Source organism: Pteronotus mesoamericanus, unplaced genomic scaffold (assembly GCF_021234165.1).
Source record: "Pteronotus mesoamericanus isolate MK-2021 breed Mesoamerican mustached bat unplaced genomic scaffold, CSHL_Meso_final contig_20, whole genome shotgun sequence".
Classification (NCBI taxonomy): domain Eukaryota; kingdom Metazoa; phylum Chordata; class Mammalia; order Chiroptera; family Mormoopidae; genus Pteronotus; species Pteronotus mesoamericanus.
Genome location: NW_026555085.1, coordinates 27,917,850 through 27,939,729, shown reverse-complemented (window position 1 = coordinate 27,939,729; position 21,880 = coordinate 27,917,850). Strand labels below are relative to the sequence as shown.

At 35.6% G+C, this 21,880-nt stretch overlaps 1 protein-coding gene across 1 annotated transcript in view; it reads left to right on the top strand.

The window, feature by feature from the left end:
* EYS (eyes shut homolog) overlaps positions 1-21,880 on the top strand; it is a 1,478,297-nt gene that overhangs the window by 990,128 nt on the left and 466,289 nt on the right. The window contains 1 exon segment of the mRNA XM_054568619.1: positions 2,903-3,002. Coding sequence (XP_054424594.1) covers positions 2,903-3,002 — 100 coding nt within the window.

Genomic DNA, 21,880 nt, shown 5'->3' with positions numbered 1-21,880 from the left:
TTACTTCCTAATAGGTTACGCAGTCACCCATATATTCTTCAAATAATTGTGTCTCTACTCTGTCAGGAAGATTAAAAATGAACACTTCCCTCCATAATCTTTTTATATAACATCAAATCTTTAGGTACATAATTTTCAAAAAATTCAGAGTGTATGTTTGTATTACATAAATTTTAAATATTGTATATGCAATCTAAACTATTGCCATGAAGCTCTCTACTTTTTGTGTAACTGCTACTGAATATTAATATAGAGCCTTTATACAGTATGGATAATTCACCAACTTCAACTCTCTTTAAAGGAGTAAGTAAGAGCAAAGGCCATCCATCAAAAGCCAGAGATAGAATTAAAAATTCTTCTCTTAATATAGTGATGGAAAAAATGAAATATACAGTATTGAAGATATATTTAGAACTTGGAGACAACCCAAGTTTGAAATTTAAAAGAAAAAAAAACTCTGTTATTATTACTGCTCTGTACAGTGAATCTTATACTTGTTGCTATATAGTAGCATACTGCCTTTCCATCTTATATTGTTTAAAACAACTGGGAGCCATAACTTCATTATTTGTTCTAAATAAAAATAAGAACTGGATTTGAGATATTGCAGAAGCATATTTAAGTACAATATTTTTCTTATTGGAAGGAAATAATGTACAACAGTACCATTCCTATAATCTATTATAGGTAACTTTGTATAATTTCTTTAATGAAGCTATTTTTTATTGTTACATTATAACTTATATCAATTATGTATGTTATATTTCCCTTTTATTTTTAAGAATCTTGTCGAAGAAACCTAACCAGATTACTGTAAATTAATCAAATTCAAGGAAAAATTTTTCTCAGTACCACAAATTTTCTAAAAACCATGTCATTGGAGTTTAGTATTCAAATTCAGTATTTCTGGGTACCCATTTGACTTAACCTTTTGCAAACTAAGATTTCCATATTTAAAGTGAAAAAGACATACATGAGATCAAATAACCCATCCAGAATGAGACTGCCTGAATTTAATGTGTGAGAGAACTGGAGGGTTGTAAGTTTATGAAACCATAAGAAAGAATTTTGAATTTACTCAAATTTAAAGGCTGTGAAAAATTTTTCTTGCCACTTTCAAAGTCCAAAGTGAATAAATTAATATGTATATTTTAATCCATAGTAGATGAATGAGATTGAGTCATAGAGTTCCAAAAAGTATCCCAATAGAGTAATAATCATAGAATCATTTTTCAGCATTTTTCATAGCTCTCTGGTAACTTCATATTTATTTTAAAAACTATAACTTCTTCTGTATTCTTCATATCAATAAATAATAAGGATCTTCACAAGCACAGAAAAATGTATATTTAAATACATGCATACATTATGCCATTGCTGAGCTATGTTACAAAGTTCTAACACTCACAAATCGTTGCCATCAAAAGCATTTTTCTAAAACTATTTTATTTTTTGTTTGATTTTTTAAAAATTTAAACTATACTAATTAACATGTTTGTGATGCTTCAGGAGAGGTAGATATAAACTTTATTTTAAAGTTTAAACATTAGGTTTATGTTTGATAAAAATTAAATGTGAAAAACTAAAAGATTAATGAAACTCATAAAAACCTTAAGCTAAAAATTACAAATCGATACTTTCCTTTCTGCAGCATGTAAGAGCCAAATGTTTCTTTTTTTCTTGGAATCGACTGACTGCTTTGTAAACTTACTGTGTGAAATATTGTTTTATTTTCTAGTTCAGTCATTTTTGACACTTGACAGAGTGTTACTTGTTGAGAGGGTTTGCAGTACATTTGAGCATACATAGGAAAAAGGAAGAAAATATTTAAAGGTTTTTAAACTAAGAATGTAAGTTAAAAGATGAGATAAAATTATTTCACCCTAAAATTTCTAAACAAGATTAAGGTCTAATTCTATTATTTGTTTATTTATGGTATTACACTCAATAAGAAACCAAGTCTTGAAAATTCAAATACTAAATATTTTGAATTCAGAAACCAAGGTAGAAAGCTTGTTTTTTGGTAAATAAGTTCAGTAATTGCCCTGGTCATAAGTTGGTCCATCTTAGCTTGAAATTTTTAATAATATTGAGAGCATAACAGAACACAACTTGAAATAAATCCTCATTTCTACTATTCAATTCTCAGATGTGCCACCATTTAGTTTTTCTTTTTCACGTAAGTATAAATTTATATAGACATATAATTACTGGAGCATTATAATATATTCACAATTAATAGAACTATAAGCAATATCTATGTTTATCTTTAAGGGGTTATATTTGTTCCTCAAAACACATGCTTTCCAATGTCCTTATTTTCTCTTTTTGCCCATAGCCCTTTGGTAATCTTTCTGGGTACCATGTTTTGATTAGGTTATTCTTAAAAAGGATAGGCAACACAACTGAACACAAAAGATAAGTAGGATGCACCAGGGCCATAGGATGTCACAAGTATTTGCAGCTTACTCAGTTTTCTTTGACTCCAGGAAAAGCAGTGTTTCTTGATGTTTCTATAGCTGTGGACAGAACAAGGTACTAATATCTGAAAGGAAAAGTGCAAGGAACAAAGACAAAAGATGGAAAAGTGTATCAGCTTTTCTCTGCTATCATTTTTCAATGATAATTCATTATAATAATGGAAACATTTTCTTTAATCACACACAAATTACAGTGTATTTCGTGTAGTAAGATTAGAGAGTCCACACAATATTTAAATAAGGTGGTATTTTTTCCTTTAAATTTTGAAATGATTTATAAGAAGAGTTGAATTACTGTCTACCAATATGTTGAATAAATGAAATCAGCCCTGCAATCTGATGGTACACTCTGACCAGTTTGCAACATGAAGAAACTCATATAAATTCTCTTTCTCTCTCTCTTTCTTATATTTCTGGACCAGTTGAGAATTTTACTGGCTGCATAAAAGGTGTAGAAGTCAATAACTGGGGATCTTTCATACCATCCAAGTCAGCAAAAAAAATTCACACTGATAATTGCAGGTAAAACACCAGTAACGATTTTTCAAATAATCATTTAAATAACTACACCAAAAGGTAAAATTTCCACTTGAAATCATCTCATCAGGACTAGACTGTATTCCTTTCATTTTGGTTTTTGTTCACATTTCCACATTCTAATTTACTTTCTTGCAGATTATAGAATTTGAAAGCTATATCCCGGTTAAGTTGGCAAACTTACTTATAATGGGTTTCTTCTTTGTATTGTATAGGAAACATCATATCTAACAACAAAAGTTCAGTAAGTCAGGATTAGAAAACATCACATATTACAGTGTTTAAATATAAGCACACTGATAATTATGCGTGCACTTATGTTGTTCAGGGTGCTAAAATGTTTCTTTCATCCACTGTATCTCTCTCAAAAAGTTGTCCATCTGCTTGCACTGCCATCTTAGCGACACATTCCTTTCATATAATCTCTGGCTATAGAAATCTCTGAATATGTTGGGGAGAAGAGATAATACAGTCAATACAGTATTAGGCATTAATTAACGCATTGGTATAAATTGGTTAAAAAAAAAAGAACACCTCCCTGACAGTTAAGGATAAAAGGATAAGTTTGGAGCTTTATAGTGCATTGGAGCTCATTCACACACGTTAGGTGGGATGGCATGGTGAGTCAGGACAGCATAAAAGCCTGTTTGTCAACAGCAGAGATACATGAATTCTACCGGAAGTTTTAGAAGTACTGAAATACTACTGTGTTCTCTGGTTCAACATGAATAAACAGTCACAAAGTGACTGTTATTAAGGAGTTTATAGTGTAATGGATGAAATATTTAAATGGATATATGACTATGAAGAGTGCTAAGGGAAAAAACATAGAAGGCTATGAGAACTTCACATATTTGAAAAAAATGCAGTCTGCTCTGTCACAGTGAAGGGGAGAATTGTTTATTTTCAAGAATTAAAGAAATATTTTAGAAGGTAAAATAATTCACCTTTCTTTAATACATTTAAAATATATTTGTGACACATACAGTGGCAGACACGGTGCTTTTTTTGTTTATTTGTTTGCCTGTGTGTTCTGCTTTTAATCAACTGAAAACTTAATATCTTATCTTATATACACTAGATGGGTCCTAGCAATTTTCATATAAACCAAACACCTATAAATCCTTATATTTTACCATTTATTCCTAATTTTTAAAAAACTATCTCCATTTTTGGTTAATTTGTAGTTAGAAGTATTGTATAACAATTATTGAACTTTTAGGTTCTTGGTTCCTTACCTTCTTTTTTGTGATCTGTTAACTTTTATTAATTATAAGTAGTCACTAGATAGTAAATTTATTAAAATGAATGCAATGCTTTCATAAGTTATATATTCATCTTCTAACTTTAGTGATATAATAAACATACATTTTTCTATTATTATTTTTATAAAAGTGAGACATTTAACTTTTGTTTGTAGGGGTAAGTATAAAAAAAAAGTCATCGTGCGATCTCAGCTATCTGCAAGCCAGTGTTCTAACCAGTGTTTTTTCTTGGTCGCTCTTCTATATATTCCTATTTTATTTACTTAAAATGCCACTCATTTGACCTGTATTTTGTAATATTGTTTATTTAAGCACTGGCTAGGAGTTAAAGCTTCTAGTGGTATTATTTTTCCCTCTAACATCCAACAGAGCTATAGACATGTAAGAAGTGTTTGCTTGTAATTAGAGTTAGGAAAAATGGAGACCATTAAATTCCTCTGAATATTTACACTGTTCCTTTCACCAGCCCCTACCACCATTTTATTTCACTGAGGACCACCTCTCCTAAAAGACGTATCATGCAGGATTGATTTACAATATAGTTTTCAAGGCCTAATTCTGAAGATTACTCACTGTGTGACAGTGGCAAGGCTTAGAAGTTCCCCGTTTTTCAGTCTTCTGATCTATGAAATCACAATAATAACTTCATATGGTTGTGAAAAAGATAAACTTGGGCTTTCTCCTAGTTGAGAGCTTGGTAGCACTGGCCTTTCTTGAAATCTTTGCCCTTCAGAGAGTTGCTTCTTCCAGTCCGTTTTGCAAAAACCTCTTTTTCCTCTGCCCATCCCCCACCTTCAGAAGAGGAGCTGGACCCAAACTGTACTGTCCCCTCCTCAGAGAGACACCCCTGGAACAACCAAAATAAAAGTTCTCCCCTGCTCGCATCTCCTAGGCACTCTTTATTTCCATAATTTGTTTTCTATTTTTTAGGAGATATGTCACTGCGTCAATGTACTTCTTTATTTGGTCATAGGTTCCTTCTGTGACTCCCTTCATCATAGAATGTGTGCTCCTTGTCGGTATGGACTCTGCAGGACTTTCACTGCCATTTCCCCAAAGCCTGGAAGAGAAGATGTTCAAAGATTTGTTGTACAAATATCTTGTGATTCTACTGCGTGATTATTTCTTCACACAGATTTTTATTGAGACTCCTTTCTAGATTTACTACACACAGTGATTCTCAAGGATTTTTGTCTTTGCACTCTCAAAAATTATTGTTTACTGCTAAGAGCTTTTTTAAAAATGTTTTGAGTGGCATTTATCCTTAGAAAATTGAATATTTTTAAGTATATTTATTATTTAATTCTTATAAAATAAAGATAAAAGCATTGCATGTTAACATAAATAACATAGAAGAGGGTGTTTTTATGAAAAATAACTATACTTAACAAACAAAAATGATGAGAAGAGTGCAATGTTTTACATAGTTTGCAAATATTCTTACTCTCTGTCTAAGTAAAAACACCTGGATTCTCATATGTGCTTCTGCACTCAATCTGTCCGATAATTGCTCCACTGAAGTAGTTGAAGAAATCTGGCTTCACACACATATGTGATACACACACACACACATACACATTTGGACGTGATAGGGTTTTTTTAGTAGCCTTTTAAGATAATTGGTAATATTTTTCTTTGATACTGTACAAAAACTTGGCAGTAATAGATTGTTAAATGTTAGTTGTAATGTGGAATTTGAAAGCTTGAGCAATGAAATTTTTACACTCTTAAAACCCGTTGTCCTTTTTTTACATTTGTTGTTTTTTTTATTTTGTTTTAGTTTTTTTATTGTTGTTCAACTACAGCTGTCCCATTTTTCTCCCCCACTCTCGCCTGCCCCACCCACCCCCTCCCACATTCAATCCTTCCTAACTTTGGCTTTGTCCATGGGTCCTTTATACATGTTCCTTGACGACCCTTCCCCTTCTTCCCCCTGTTATCCACCCCCTACCTCCCCTCTGGCTACTGTCAGTTTGTTCTTTATTTCAATGTCTCTGGTTGTATTTTGCTTGCTTGTTTGTTTTGTTGATGAGTTTCCACTTATAGGTGACATTATATGGTATTTGTCTTTCACCACCTCGCTTATTGCCCTTAGCATAATGCTCTCCAGTTCCATCCATGCTGTCACGAAGGGTCAGAACTCCTTCTTTCTTTCTGCTGCGTGGTATTCCATTGTGTAAATGTACGACAGTTTTTTGATCCACTCATTTACCAATGGGCATTTAGACTGTTTCTAGCACTTGGCTATTTTAAGTTATGTTGCTATGAACATTGGGATGCATAGGATCTTTTGAATTGGTGTTTCAGGATTCTTAGGGTATAATCCCAGCAATGGAATTGCCAGTTCAAAAGGCAGTTCCATTTTTAGTTTTTTGAGGAAATTCCACACTGTTTTTCCACAGTGGCTGCACCAGTCTGCATTAGCGCCAATAGTGTACTAGGGTTCCCTTTTCTACACATCCTTTCCAGCACTCGTTTGTTGATTTGTTTATGATGGCCATTCTGACTGGTGTGAAATGGTAGCTCATTGTGGTTTTAATTTGCATCTCTCTGATGGCTAGTGATGCTGAGCATCCGTTCATATGTCCCTGGGCCCTCCGAATGTCCCCCTTGAAGAAGATTCTTCTGTTCAGGTCCTTTGCCCATTTTTTAGTTGGATTGTTTGTCTTTCTGGAGTGGGGTTGGGTGAGTTCTTTATAAGTTTTGAATGGATCTTTTACCCATGCACATTTTGTACTATAACTTGCAAAATATGGGCTTATTTTTGAGTTATAAAAAATCAGTATTAAAAAAATCAAAATATCTTATCTCCCTCTCTTTCTCTAAAATCAATCAATAAATAAAAAATCTTATCTGTGAATATCCCCTTCAATCTCATTAGAAAACTTTTAACTATTGTGAAGCTGTCAAACTCACAATAGAGCATAAGATTTTCCCAAAATTCTAATATTTGCTCGAAAGCTAAAATTTTAAGATTGACAACAAATACCATTAGTTATTTTCTTTGAAGTGACAGACTCATTTTGTTTTGGAGAAAATGTTTACCTAATACCTCAGGTTGCATAGTTTGAATGTTGTTATTTCAAGTAAAATTATGTTCCACATAAAGAAGCAGCTAGCTGGTCTCACACGTCAAATAATCACCTAAGTGCTTCTCCTTGAGGCAACCGTCACACTTCAGCATGCAGCAGTACTTCTTGCATATTCCCTTTTCATCACACACGATTTAAAAAGCCATATATTTTTAAGTTACAGTTTTAAAAAATAATAATTTTGCCACTGCCTGAAGTACATTCTTAAGTGAAATCAGCATGTTTCAGCTGGAAGTGGAGAATACTATACATATTAGTGTGATTGGGTGTCAACCATCTGTATTCATACTGAGGCATTAGCAGCTTTACACACCATTACCCTTGTACCATCAGTGTGAATGTAAGCACAGTGAAAAAGTCAAATAACATTTTATGTTATTATTAAAAATACATATTTTAACCTTACAGACCATATTAAAGACGGTTGGGGATCTTTCAGGTAACACTATGGAAAGTAATGCTTACCATTAATTGGACATGTGGTTCTTTGTTTACCTGATTATTGGAACAAAGCTCATCTACACAGATAGTTACTGCCACACTGGAGGACTATGTGTCATCATAATTTCATTTCAGGGACTATAGTCACAATTTTATTAATTATAGCAATGAGATGCTGTCATTGAGAAGCCAAACTAAAATTAATACTATACCCATCTTTACATAAAGTAAGATGAATATCCCTACAATTTGTGGACTTCTTGCTTGATGCTCATCGATACATTTTCTTTTTATTTGAAATAAATCATTGTTTATGCTATTATAGTTGTCCCAATTTTCCCCCTACGCCCCCCTCCACCCAGCCCAACCCCCACTCCCACAGTCAATGCCCACACTGCTGTCCACGTCCGTGGGTCATCCGCACATGTTCTTTGACTAATCCCTTCACCATCTTTCAATCAGTCCTGCCTCCCTCCTCCACTCTTACAGTTGTCAATCTGTTCCTTGATTCTACGCCTCTGGTTTTATTTAACCCATTAGTTGATTTTGTTCATTAGATTCCACTTATAAGTGAGATCATATGGTATTTGTCTTTCACTGACTGGATTATTTCACTCAGTGTAATAGTCTCCAGTTCCAAACATACTGTCATTTTTCCTTCTTTCTTTCTGCTGCATAGTATTTATTCCATCGTGTAAATGTGCCACAGGTTTTTTATCCACTCATCTACCGATGGGCACTTAGGCTGATTCCAAATTTTGGCTATTCTAAATAGTGCCGCTATGAACATAGGGGTATATATGTTCTTTTGAATTGATGTTTTGGGATTTAATTGACCAAAGGAATTTTATGAGTTAATTCCTTATGACTTTTATTATATGTGTCTTTTGTTCACCTCAAAGCTTCTAGGAAATAATCTATCTTTTCTATAATATTTTTTAAAATCTTCCTGTTTATATCTTTAAAATTTATTTTACTCATATTATTAATAAAAATTTATGTTTAAAATGTACCACATAATGATTCGATATTCATATACATAGTGAAATAATTACTATAGTTCAAGCTAATTAACATATATATATTTCCTCACATAGCTACCATATTTTTATGGTGATAGCACCTGGAATTTACTCTCTTAGCAAATTTCCAGTATTTCAATATAGTATTATTAAATGAACTGTAGCCATCATGCTGTACTTTAGATCTCTAGACTTACTCATCTTATATGACTACAACTTTGTTTCTTTTAACCAGCATATATTTCCCCATTCCCGACACCCACCCCTACCCTGGTTAACACTATTCTACTCTCTGCTCCTATGTATTAGATTTTTTTTTTTAGATCTACTATAAGTGAAACTATATGGGGGGGATTTTGGGGCGGGGGGGGGTTGTGTGTTTTGCCTGCATCAAGTTTATTTCACTTAGCATAATGTCCTCCAGGTTATCTGTGTTGTCATAAACAACAGGACCTTCTTATTTAAGACTAAATAATATTCCATTATAGATATAGATATCATAATTTATTCATCCAAAATGGACATTAGGTTGTTTCCATATTTTGACTGTTGTGACTAATGCTTCAATGGGCATGGGGTGTAGATATCTCTTTGAGGTACTGATTTTATTTCTGTTGGGCATATAATTAGACGAGGTCTTGCTGGATAATATAGTAGTTCTAGTATTAGGTTTTTGAGAGCCTCCATGTTGTTTTCCATCATGGCTATACCAATTTACAAGGCACTCTTATCTTTATAGCCTCACCAATGCTTGTCTTTTATTTGTTTTTTTTTTTTTTCCTATAATGACCATCCTAACAGGGCTGAGGTGATATCTCATTGTGGATTTGATTTGCATTTCCCTGATGATTAATGATGTTGAGCAATTTTTCATATACCTGATTGCCATTTGTATGTCTTCTTAGAAAAATTGTTCATGTCCTTTGCCATTTTTTTTATTTCTTGAAGTTCCACATTAGCTGGCATTGGCAAAATATAAAATTATAATTATTTTTTAATGTGATTTTTCTCTATTTCTGAAAACATGGTAGGTATAAAAGCCACCTACATTACACAACTTGGTATCAAGCAAAAGTGAAGATTAAGTCATTATGAAAATTTCTTGTCTTTAAATTCTATCTTTATTTAAAATAGGGGCAATCTTATCTTCCAAATGAAAATGTCCCCATAATCTTACAGATTATGCCAAAGACTGACTTCCATTCACAAAAGCAACAGCCTATTTTAATTTTTTTATTAAGCTGGATGAGGGAGGGAGGTCAAGTCTAATGCAAACTTAATTTTCAGACCATGCAGAAATGAACATTATTCTAGCTTTCCTCACCCTTTAACTCATGACATTGTTGTAATCAGCTCCAGAATTGAAATATAAGATTAAAAGACATCTTATAAATATATGAATAAAAAACATCTTACACAGATAATGTTATAACTATACATTATCTTTTCTTTTTTTTTCAAACTAGGATTTTTATTTTATTTTATGTTTTATTGTTACATTTTATTTTTTATTGTATTACAGCTGTCCCAATTTTTCCCCTTTGCCCTCTTTTGTCCAGCCCACCCCCTGCTCCCACAATCAGTCCCCACACTGTTGTCCATTTCTGTGGGTCATTCATGCATGTTCTTTGACTAGTCCCTTCCCCTTCTTTCCACCATGATCCCCATGCCCTGCCCCTCTGGTCTCTGTCAGTCTGTTCCATGTTTCCATGCCTCTGTTTCTATTTTGCTCATTAGTTTATTTTTGTTCATTTGGTGCCTCTCATAAGTGAGGTCATATGATATTTGTCTTTCACAAATATTATATTCTTCATTTTCCCTCTGGCTCTTATTTATGGTTTCTGTGTCCTTTTTCATGCCAATATACTTCCCAGTAACTTCCTTGTTGCTTCCATAAAATCCCTTGTAGTTATCACTGAACTCCTTGAGCATTCTTGTAACCATCATTTTGAACTCCATTTCTGATAGATTACTTGCCTTAATTTCATTCAGCACTCTTTATGGGGATTCCTCCTTTCCTTTCATTTGGGGGTTGTTTCTCTGGCTCCCCATTTTAGGTTGCTTTTCTTCTCTGTGTCTGTGTATTAGATTGATCTGCCTTGACTCCCTGCCTTTGTGGGGTGACCTTCTGTAGTAGGAGTCCTATGGGACTCAGTGCTACAGTCTCTTCCTGAACTGGATATTCTTAGGATGCCCTTTATTCCATTTATGTGGGCTCTCTTGTTGTAATTGGGTGTTGGTTGTTGTTGGGTCATTCTCTGAATGTATTTTTCCCTCCAGCTGTCAGACTGAGAGTCACACACGACTTGTATTCTGTTGTACAGGTACTGCCAGAACAAAATGAAACAACTCAGGAAACAAAATCCACACACATAAAAATAACCCCAGTCCACTACCACACTATCAACAGCAAATGAGCAAATATTAATAAAGGTGTTTTGAGATTAGGACTATTATAAGAAAGGAAAAATGAGTATGAGATGACTAACTGAAAGAAAAATTATTTTGAGAGGGTGGGGGGGAGAAATAATAAGAGTAGGAAATAGAAAAAAGGCAAAAAAGAAAAAAAATTACATTGTAAATAAAAAAGGAGGGAAGAGGGCAAAATTAAGTAAGAAAAGGAAAGAGTATGAGGTTTAAAAAAATTTTTAAATAGTGAAAAATAGGAACAAAATTAAAGGAAAACATCCACCACAGCAATATTAATGACAAATGAACAAATTAATACAGGTGGAAAGGGAATAAGAATGAAAAAAGAAAGAAAAAAATCATTTGAGATGTCTAAAAGAAGAAAACTGATTTTGAGAGGACAGAGGGAAAAGAAATAATAAGCGTAAGGAATGAAAACCAGGCTAAGAGAGGGAAAAAGTAAAATTTAAATCAAAAAAAAGAAAGGGCAGGAGGAAGGCAAAATGGAGTAGGAGAGGGGAACAGTAAAATTTGAGGTCTCAAATACAATAATAATGAACCTCTAGGAATAAAATTGAAGAAGCATAAAAACCACCATGTCAACAACCAACGAGCAAAGATTACCAAAGGTGGAGAAAATAAGGGTATTCTAAGAATGAGAAAAAGAATATGAGATGACTAATAACAGGAAAAATTGTTTAGAGAGGCTGTAGGGAGGAGAAATGGTAAGAGTGTAGAATAGAAACAAGTTGTAGAGAGAGAAAAATTAAAATTTAAAACAAGAAGAGGAAGGAAGAAGGCAAAAAGGGGAAAGAGAAGAGAGGAGTAAAATATGAGATTTGAAATAACTGAAATTAAACAATAGTGAAATAATAGGAACAAACTTGAATAAAAACAAAATGTTAAAAAGCTATGCAGGAGAAAAAAATAACGCAAATATTGAAGACTACAGTGGAATCATCTCAGCAGAGTCTAGTGTTTGTCACTGTCTTCTCTTTCTGAATTTGTCCTTGGTAATGTCGGATGGTGTCCTAGTCTAGCCCTAGGCAGCCTGTTTGAGACTACAAGTGATCCACAGTCTGTGGCTGTCTCCTTCAGGCTTGATTGGTCCCCACTGTTCTGCCCTGCTGCTTTCCATCAGTGTAAGTCCCAGAAGTGGTTCATCTGATGTCCAAGAGCGCTGCCAGTATCTTCTCCACCAAGGGGTCTCTGGTGCAACTGGAAGGTTAGAATCCCTGGGTCACCCCAGGGGGGTGCTATTAAGTCTTCAGGAATGATGGTGGGAATGTTTCCCCACCCCCTCGCCACATATCTGGCCAGATTATTTCCAGTACTGTATGGTTTCTGGTGAATTAGCTGTCTGTTTCCTCTGAGGAACCAATCTGTGTAAAAGGGGCAGCCCTTTCTTGCTTGGTGCTGATGGCAGCTCTGTCTAGGAGCCAAGGCTGGGCAGGGCCCTGAGCACCCCTTGTTGCACCTGTCTCTAATCTCACTATTCCGCTTCTTTGAGTGGATCAGGGCCTGAGGAACCAGTGTAGCTGGTAGTATCTAATAGAGGTTCAGAAAGGGACCTTTTAGAGCTTCTCCTTCTTTCCTCTGTGGATATACAGAGAGCAGGGGATTCCTCACTAATCTTCAGAGCCTGCAATCCCATAGGTGGGGAGTTGGGCATGCCTGCCTTTGAGAGGGCCTGCCTTTAAGAGGGTCTGCCTGGCTGCAATGAATCTCAGGCATTCAGCTGCTGGCCATCCAGTCCCCAGCCTGCTGCTCTCGTATAAGACTCTAGCCCGAACTCTCCACTCTTACAGAGTCCCGGGCTCACCAGCTGTGCTGGGTTGGGTCCCACAGTCCCTTCAGCGTGACCTTTTCTGCTCTTCCAGTGCAGCTGCACTCTTTGGGACCAAACTGCACTTTCACACTGGTTTCTTTGTTGGCAGAGCCGCTGCATGCTCTTGCGCAAGCGTAGTGTCCCTGCAGAATCTTGGGTCTTGCCTCAGCTTCTCTTTTAAAAGAGTCTCTATGTGGCCCCCTCCCTGCAGCACAGAGCCCTGGAGCCCTGGGCCGGTTCTCCACACACTCTACCTCCCCAAATAGCGCAAAGTCTCTCTTGGTCAGGGCTAACCACAGCCTGCCAGTGCCTCCAATAGTTTTAGCTAGAGTTTCTCTCTGGAACTCTCCCAGGACTCGCAGCTTGCTCTGTGTGTGTGTGATCTTAGTCTCCCAGACTGCGTATCTTTTCAAGTCTCTCCCAATTAGCGCTGGTGGTTTCTCTGTGTCCTTTGCTATTTCTTAATTGTGTTGTTTTGCTGTTGTGTTGTTCGAGTTCCTTATACAGGTAGGATATTTAGCTCTTCTCAGATAAGTATTTCCTTCCAATCCAAGGGTTGCTGTTTTCCCAATTGTTTCCCTTGCTGTGCAGAAGAATTTTTGTTGTTGATTTTTGTTTGTTTGTTTTTAGTATAGTTCCACTTATTTATTTTTGCTTTAGTTGCCTGAGCTTTGAGTATCATATCCAAAAATAATCTCCAAAACCAATATTAAGTAGGTTTCTCTATTTTTTTCTAGGCATTTTACAGTTTCAGGTCTTACATTTTAAGTCTTTAATCTATTTTAAATTGATTTTTGTTTATGGTGTAAGATAAGGATCTAATTTCATTCTTTTTGCATGTAGAAATCCAATTTTCCTAATACTGTTTACTGAAATTTATTTTAAGTATGTAAATATATATTGAAGATACATTAAATTTTAAAAAGATGATGAGATAAACCATAGCAAGTATTTTTCAATCACTTAAGATTTGAAACTAAGGCTATAATGAAAACTTTGCTTTATAAAGTCATGCTATAGAAAATATTTTAGCTGTATTTTAAATAAATTCTATTGTTTTACAGCTCTACAGAGACAATGTAAAGATGATCTACAACATACCTGAAAAATATATGTATGATAGTCTTCCCCTAACCACAGTTCTGCTTTCCTTGGTTTCAGTTACCCATGATCAACCATTTTCTGAAAATATTAAACGGAAAATTCCAGAAATAAACAATATATGAGTTTTAAATTGTGTGCCTTTCTGAGTAGCATGACAAAATCTTGTAATATTTCACTCTCTTATGCCCAGGGCGTGAATCATCCTTTTGTTTAGTGTAGCCACACTCTCTGAGCTACGTGCCCATTAATCGTTTAGTAGCCATCTCAGTTATCAGATCACCTGAAGAGGTATCATAGTGTTTGTGTTCAAGTAACCCTTACGTCACTGAATAATGCTACATCCACATTATCATTACAGTTTATTATTATACTTGTTTTATTTTAGTAGTTATTGTTAATCTCGTACTGTGCCTACCTGATAAGTTAAACCTTATTATAGGTATTCATATATAGGAAAAAACATAGGAAGGGTTCAGTACTACCCCTGGTTTCCTGCATCCACTAGGGGTCTTGGCATATATGCCCTGTGGATAAAGGGGGCTACTGTACCTTCTCAGGCAGTTATACTTGCTACCATATATCAAAGATATTTTGGGTTTTTGGGTCCTTTTGCTTCTTTGTTTTTGGCTTTAAATTATGTGTACATCTTGAAATTTTGGGATAAAAGAATATATACACTTAAAAATAAGGTCTTTTTATTTTTGAGCTTTCCATATCCAAATTATATAATCCTAGCAGGCTTAATAATAAAAAAAAATTAGAAATGCATAGTTAGTATATCTAAATATAACTGAATTTTTTATATCCTTTATATGTTTAGATATTTTTAATATCTTCAATTGACTTCACAATATTTTAAAATAACTTTCTTCTCTAGAATTCCATAATTGATTTAATCACACATTTCAGGATTCTTTTGATTTGAGTATGGGTAGAGTTTATGAATAAACATGGGAAAATGAATAGACACATGAGTTTCCCAGGACTAGACACAGAGCTGTGTCTAAGATATATTAGAAACAGAGCTAGTAAGTAAATAATTGAACTCTTTAAATATCTAGGCTTTATTAACATAAAGGTAACTGATCACATATTTGTGTGCATACATGCACTCTGTAGTCACTCCACAAATATTAGCAATAAAGTGACCAGGTGTGTGGAATCATAATCTCCTTTGATGTATCTAACAATGACTTGAGCCTATATGTGGTCAAATTCTGCCCTCCCCATGATCACTGGAAAACATTTTTAAATGCATGTCTTTTGTCATATTCTCTTTACTTACATTCTTCAAGCAAACTGATTCCTTGATAGCATCTATACTCTGATTTTAAAGTTCAGAGCAATCCAGTAGAAAAGTGAGAAGATTAACTATGGAGCCATACATTGAATGGTGGTTGCACCACTTATCTGTGTAACTTAGTGCTTCCTTCATTTATAAATGGTGCTGATGATAGAACCAGACATGAAGTATTGCTCTTAGAGATGCATGATTTAATATGTTCTTTTTTGTTGGGAAATGCCCTGTCTGGCTTCAGGAACTGTAGCCCCGCCAACAGGCAAGAGGGCCCCAAGGCTGAAGCTAATCAAGGAGGCCTTGGGAAAATAGGCCACTGACAAGATAAAACCCATCCCCCTGCTCCCCTGCCTCCCTCACATCACCCTGCTTGGCCCTGAAGGATGGCTGGATAGTCAATGATGGATAAGACCCCTCGATGGAAGGGACAACCTAAGACAGGCACAGCCGCAATGGGTATCAGGGAAAAAACTTGGGGGACACAGAGAAGGGGTGAAAGACCCTTACCCCTCACCTTTGATATGGCTAGGGTCCTCATTCTATCTGAAAGAAGTCTCCTTATTTCCTGGCTGCCTTGCCCTTCTCCCCACCTGGCTCAGGCTTGAAACAATACTGGAGACAGCCCTATACTGGATCTGGTGGTTCCCAGGGAAAATCAGGCCTAGAAGTAAATTCTTTGAAGCATGCTTTGTTCTTCCCTCCAAAGCTATGATAACCAGCTCATGCTGGGAAGGAAATTTACATTATTCACAGACCCCGACCTAAACCCTTTGGCGCTCTCATGTTTATGCTCTTGTGTTTACTTGTCTCCTCTCAGACCCATGTAAATCCGTGTATTCCTGCCATTCATTTTCTTCAAAACATCATCTATTTTCTGTAAACATTAACATACTGATGTAATGAGATCACCTCTACATTCTTACTACCTAGCCCCATTGATAATCCTTTCAATAAAAACCTTTGGACAAAGGGGCTTGCTGCCTCCTCCACTAGAGGGAAGAGCCATACTCCTCTCCTGATAGACAGAGAAGTGTCTGATACGACTCATCTCATTTCCTCCCATCCATGAGTACCCTGGGACGGGCTCTGCGCGTTCAGAGTCCACGCTAGCTCCTCAGCTGGCCCCAAGACAGAGACCCTCAGATCCAGAGTCCAGTGTCCCTCTCACATTTTTTAATTTTTTTTCTCTGAATGGTGCCAAATACTTAATAAGCGCTTTATCATTATTAGCTATTGTTTTCATTTTAATTGTTTATTACTTGTTCTTCCTAAAACTGAAAAAAGTAAACATAGTATTTTTCCTATTTTTCCAAAATACATCTGGGGGTGTTGGGAAAATTTGAGAGAATAGGGTAACAAGGGCAAAAATATGAAACATTTAATGTTAGCTATTCTTGGTCTCAGAAATCCCCTGACCATTCCCAACTCAGGGTTTTCCTAAAGATCTGCTCTTGGTCTCAGTGCCAACCTTATTCTAAGTTGTGTCCCTCCCCAGAATCTGTTTTTATCTCATTGTTCTGGGAGCCCTGAACATCTCATGCTCTAGAAACTCAATTTATTTTTGTTCTATCATATTAGAAAGAGCTATTAACTTTCATAATATCCTATTTTTTTACTTCTGAGCCATACCCCAGGGCTTCTATTTTCAGAAGTAAATGCTCTACCCTAGTATTTCACAAATAAAGACACTCCTTTCCCTAAAAGCAAGTTAAAATGTTTTTATTACACATTTGATCACAAAAATACAGTTAATACATAGAACACCAGGGTTGCTTCTGTTGTTTTATGCAGATGGGAAATAGAGAGCTTAAACACTGGTTTTGTGGACGTGGGTTTGAGCCAAACTAGTGTATTTTATTGTAAAGGAGTTAAAAAGTAGGTCAGATAGGCCATTTCAAAGTCCAGCTCTGCTGCTTACTGTTGACATAACCTTAGAAGAGTTATTTAACTCCTTTGTACTTCAGTTTACTTACCTGAAGAGTAAAGACAATAATGATAGTATCATAGGTCTGACATGGGAATTGAATGAAATTGTGTATAGACAACACATTTCACACAATGCCAGGACATAGAAGAGTGCTTTCATTTTGGTAGCTAGTAATCTTCACATATGTTTATTTGACCACATTTGCAATCAACTAGGAGAATAGTCACCTAAGATGAATAATGCTAACTTGATTAACCAGTATTATCCCATTAAATTCAATAATAATTAAAATAATAGTGCTTTCCATAAGAACTTCAAATGTGCTACCATCATTAAAAAATATTTCTCCTAGTACAAAATGAACAAAATAATATGCTAAAATAAATTTTAAAAAGTAGATGCAAAGACACTTAAAGTACAAATATGAAATTTATAAGTTTTGTTACACTATAACTTGGGTTCATTTCTATTCCAATTTAACTTTCTTATTTTGCATAAGTTTTTTAACTGAAATATGTTTTCATTTCTCTGCACTGTAGAAACTTTCCATTGTTCTATTCCTGGCTCATTCATATCTTTGAGTATTGTATACTGTCCTTGAGAATTGAAAGATATCAATATTTATATTTTAAAATCTATTTTAGTGCTTAGGAAATGCAACGTCCAGGAAAAAAGAAACTATTTTTACTTCTGGAGTGAAATGCATATTGTTGGATTTACTTATACAAATACAATCATATATGGTAAAATTTGATATGAATATTTTTTCAAATGTTACTATTTGAGCTTCTGATGATATAGAACATGTTTTATTATTATGAAAAGTAGAAACATTGTTTATTTTGGAATAATAGCATTCATGACAGTGGTCATGATTAATGATGGTTCTACAAAGCTGTCTGTGTTCAAAACTGCTCTGAGGCTGGGAAGTGCCATGTGCCCCATTGCCCTCAGGCTTCGTTCAATTTCTGTTTTTGATATTAATGGATGGTAATCTTCCAAATGGTTATCATTGCTTTCAGAATAAAAGTTAAATCCTCTACTTGCTTTGCAACAAAACGGTTCATGCACCCCCTCCATGATATTATCCCACTGAGAACAAACTTGCTCAGTCCTTTCTACCCTCCCCACATTCTTTGTATCCATTGTAGGTGAGGCTATTGAGCTACTCTTCTTCAATGGAACTTGAGCTGCAGTAGTGTCATTTCTAACCTCCGATGCTTAGAAAGAGCATTTGCTGTCATTTACTGGATGTGGAGAACTTCAAGGATCTAACATATGACTGAAGCTTCTAAAGTTTAGAAAAGCCAATGTTTCTAGAACCCCTCCCAAACAAAGAATTAAGAATATATAATAAAGAGAGAAACATAGGCTCATTAAGATATATTATATTAGTGAGCCTTAGTCAAGTAGCTTAGTTGGTTGGAGAGTCATTCTGTACACTGAAAGGTTGTGGGTTTTATCCCCAGTCGGGAAGCATATGGGAGGTAACTAATCAATGTTTCTCTGTCTCTCCCTCCCTTCCTTCCTCTCTCTCTAAAAATTAATAAACATATCTTTGAGTGAGGATTGAAGTAAATATATATAAATTAAATATATAAATATATGTGTATAGGCACACACACACATGCACAGGGTCTGGCACGAATAGCACACCTTTTTTATTACAGATTTTGTACTAATAGATTTTTATTACAAAAGATATATTACAGTGAAATATAACAATCTAGTTGTACAACAAATTAATTCAAAGGAAACTCCATCCCCTCCAAACATATGGTTCAGATGAACCCAAGGTAGCTGTCATTAAGTTGAGAGAGAAAGATGTAAGAGGCAAAGAAAAAAACAAAATAATAATAAAGCCAGTGTGGGAATTGTGCCCAGGAAAGGACACTGCACGTTGTTATTAATGTGAACTAGACTAAATATGAACAGATCAGTGCTTCCTAAATGATAATGAAAGTATATTGCCAAGAAAACCACAAGCCTCGACAGATAGAAACAAACAACAAAAAAAAGAAAAAAGAAAAAGAAAAGCTGTGACTATAAAATATCTCTGGGGCCCAAAAGTTATACCAGCATGAAGCACTGTGTGAAAGCTCCGTCTTCCCCAAGGAGCACACACTGCATAAAGCCCGTTTTGGACATAACCAGAGGCAGGACGATGGGCAGGGAACTTGCTCCCCAAGAGAGTCAGTCTAATCGAGGAACTCTCTGGTGCCAAAGCAGAAGGAAGGTGTCATAATTGGTAACTTAGCTGCTCTTCGTTGTTGCTACGTATTCCCATTTCTGCCGTTCTCAACAGGAATTTTTTTTGCAATTATCCTGTCCCTGCTCCAGCGGTTTATATTATGGGTCAGGATTGTTTTTGAGTTTGTTGCTCCTCAGACCTTAAGAGGCCACATTCAGACCCAGTGGAAAAGACTGGACATCACCTAGAAATTACTGACTTTGAGCTGAGTGATGTGACTAGATGAGATTTTGTTCTATGTCTCTTGGGAAGGAACTGGTTGTGCTGTAGGAGAAAACGGCATGTATGGATATTTAGTGGCCAGAGGAGCATAGCCAGCTGTCAAACAAAGTAATGTTGAGCTTTTACTAAAGGTGGCAGCCAAGACTGTGACAACCTTTTCCAGCTACCTTGCCTCTAGGTGAAAGATCAGCAAATTGCAGCCACAGGCTAATTTCAGCCTCCACCTCCTTGCAAAGCCCAGGAACAAAGAAGGTTTTCCACATTTTTTACATAGTTTTTTTAAAAAAAAAAAACATTTTTAAAAAAATAGGAAATTTTTTAAAGAATAATGTTTTGTGACACTTGCAAATTAAATGAAATTCAAATTTCAGTGCCCATAAATAAAGTTTTACTGGAACACAGTCACACCCAATCATTTATCTATAACCACAAAGTTAAGACGCATAGCCCAAAAATGCTTGAAGCATTTACTGTCTTGCTCTTTATGGGAAATGTTTGCCAATTTCTTATATGGGAGATGCCACAAAACTGGCTCCCATGAATGGAATATGGAGAGAATGAATTATGTCACTCACTGACCCAAACCTATGAGAGACGAACCACTCTTCTGCACTCTCTCTTTTCCCTTTGTTTTTTTCTCTCACCTCCAGCTGGATGTAGGGCCTGTAAGACCCTAGCTATTGAACTCACAGGATGGAAGAGTCCTAAGATCCTAAATTATTGCATGGAGAAACCCTGCCCCTCAATCCCATTGAATGGGAACACCAGTGTTAGACTGATAAGTGAGCAAATTGATTGATTCTGTTAGGCCACTGAAATTTGGTCGTTTATTTTTATAGCAATGTGGATTATACAAACTAATATAGTTTCTAGTTTAAAGGCTTCTAAATTTTTAACCTAGCTAAAGTATCAGGACTTTGTTTTATCATTGAACCCTCTTCATTAGCCAGTTCCATTGTATTCTTCCAGTTTTTGTCTCACCACTCCTCTATACTTACCTATTTATTTCTCAATATTATAATATTTTAACTTTGCCCTGCTATGGATATTGAGATAAATAAAGAAGAGTTTCTGTCATTAAGAAACTCACAGCATATTATTATGAGAACACACTGACAGACAATTATCATAAAAGTGGCAATTACAATGATATAATTACTTCTTGGTTGCCATAAGAGTGACGGTGATGGATGCAAAGATCTCAACAGGCACAGAGAAAGTCATTTATAATAGGTACAAGGTGTGGCTTAGTAGCACAGTCACCTATGCCAGGCTAAGGCCTAGTCAGAGAGACAGCAGCCCTGGCCTTTATTTCCAGAGATAGTGTTCAACTACAAAAGATACTGCTTGGAACAGTAGACAGCCTCTTCAGGTCCTTCAAGAACTTTGTTGATTACCATTATCCAGCGCCTCTCAACTTTTCTGCAGACTCTGACAATGCAGCTGCCCACATATTAGATATATGTAACATAACCTCAGAAAATCCTGTGTGCTTACTGTGAGACTATATAACTCAAAAATCAAGTTTCTAAAAAGGAAAGACTCGTGGATGCAGACAACAGTATAGTGATTGCCAGAAGGAAGGAGGGTAAGGGGAGACAGAAGGGAACGGGGGGAATAAATGATGATGGAAGGATACTTGACCTAGGGTGGTACAGACACAATATAATACACAGATGATGTGTTATAGAATTGTACCCCTGAAACCTTGGGAAAGTGTACCAGATATTGTGGGACCCACATGTACCAGACGTACCAGACAGCAGGCATATCAGAATCAGAAACTATGCCTGAACTCCCTCTTTCAGAATCTGAAAAAAACTTTCAACTTTTGGGGGAAAGTAGAGGATTCCCAAGCTATGAGAATCCCTACCATAATGAGAAACCGGTGGTTGAGTATTGCATACTACAAGTGTGTTGGGTGCAATGAAACAAAAGAAAAACAAAAACAAGTCACTCTTCTAAAGGATATAAATATAGATGGGGTGTTAATGTTGCACAGAAG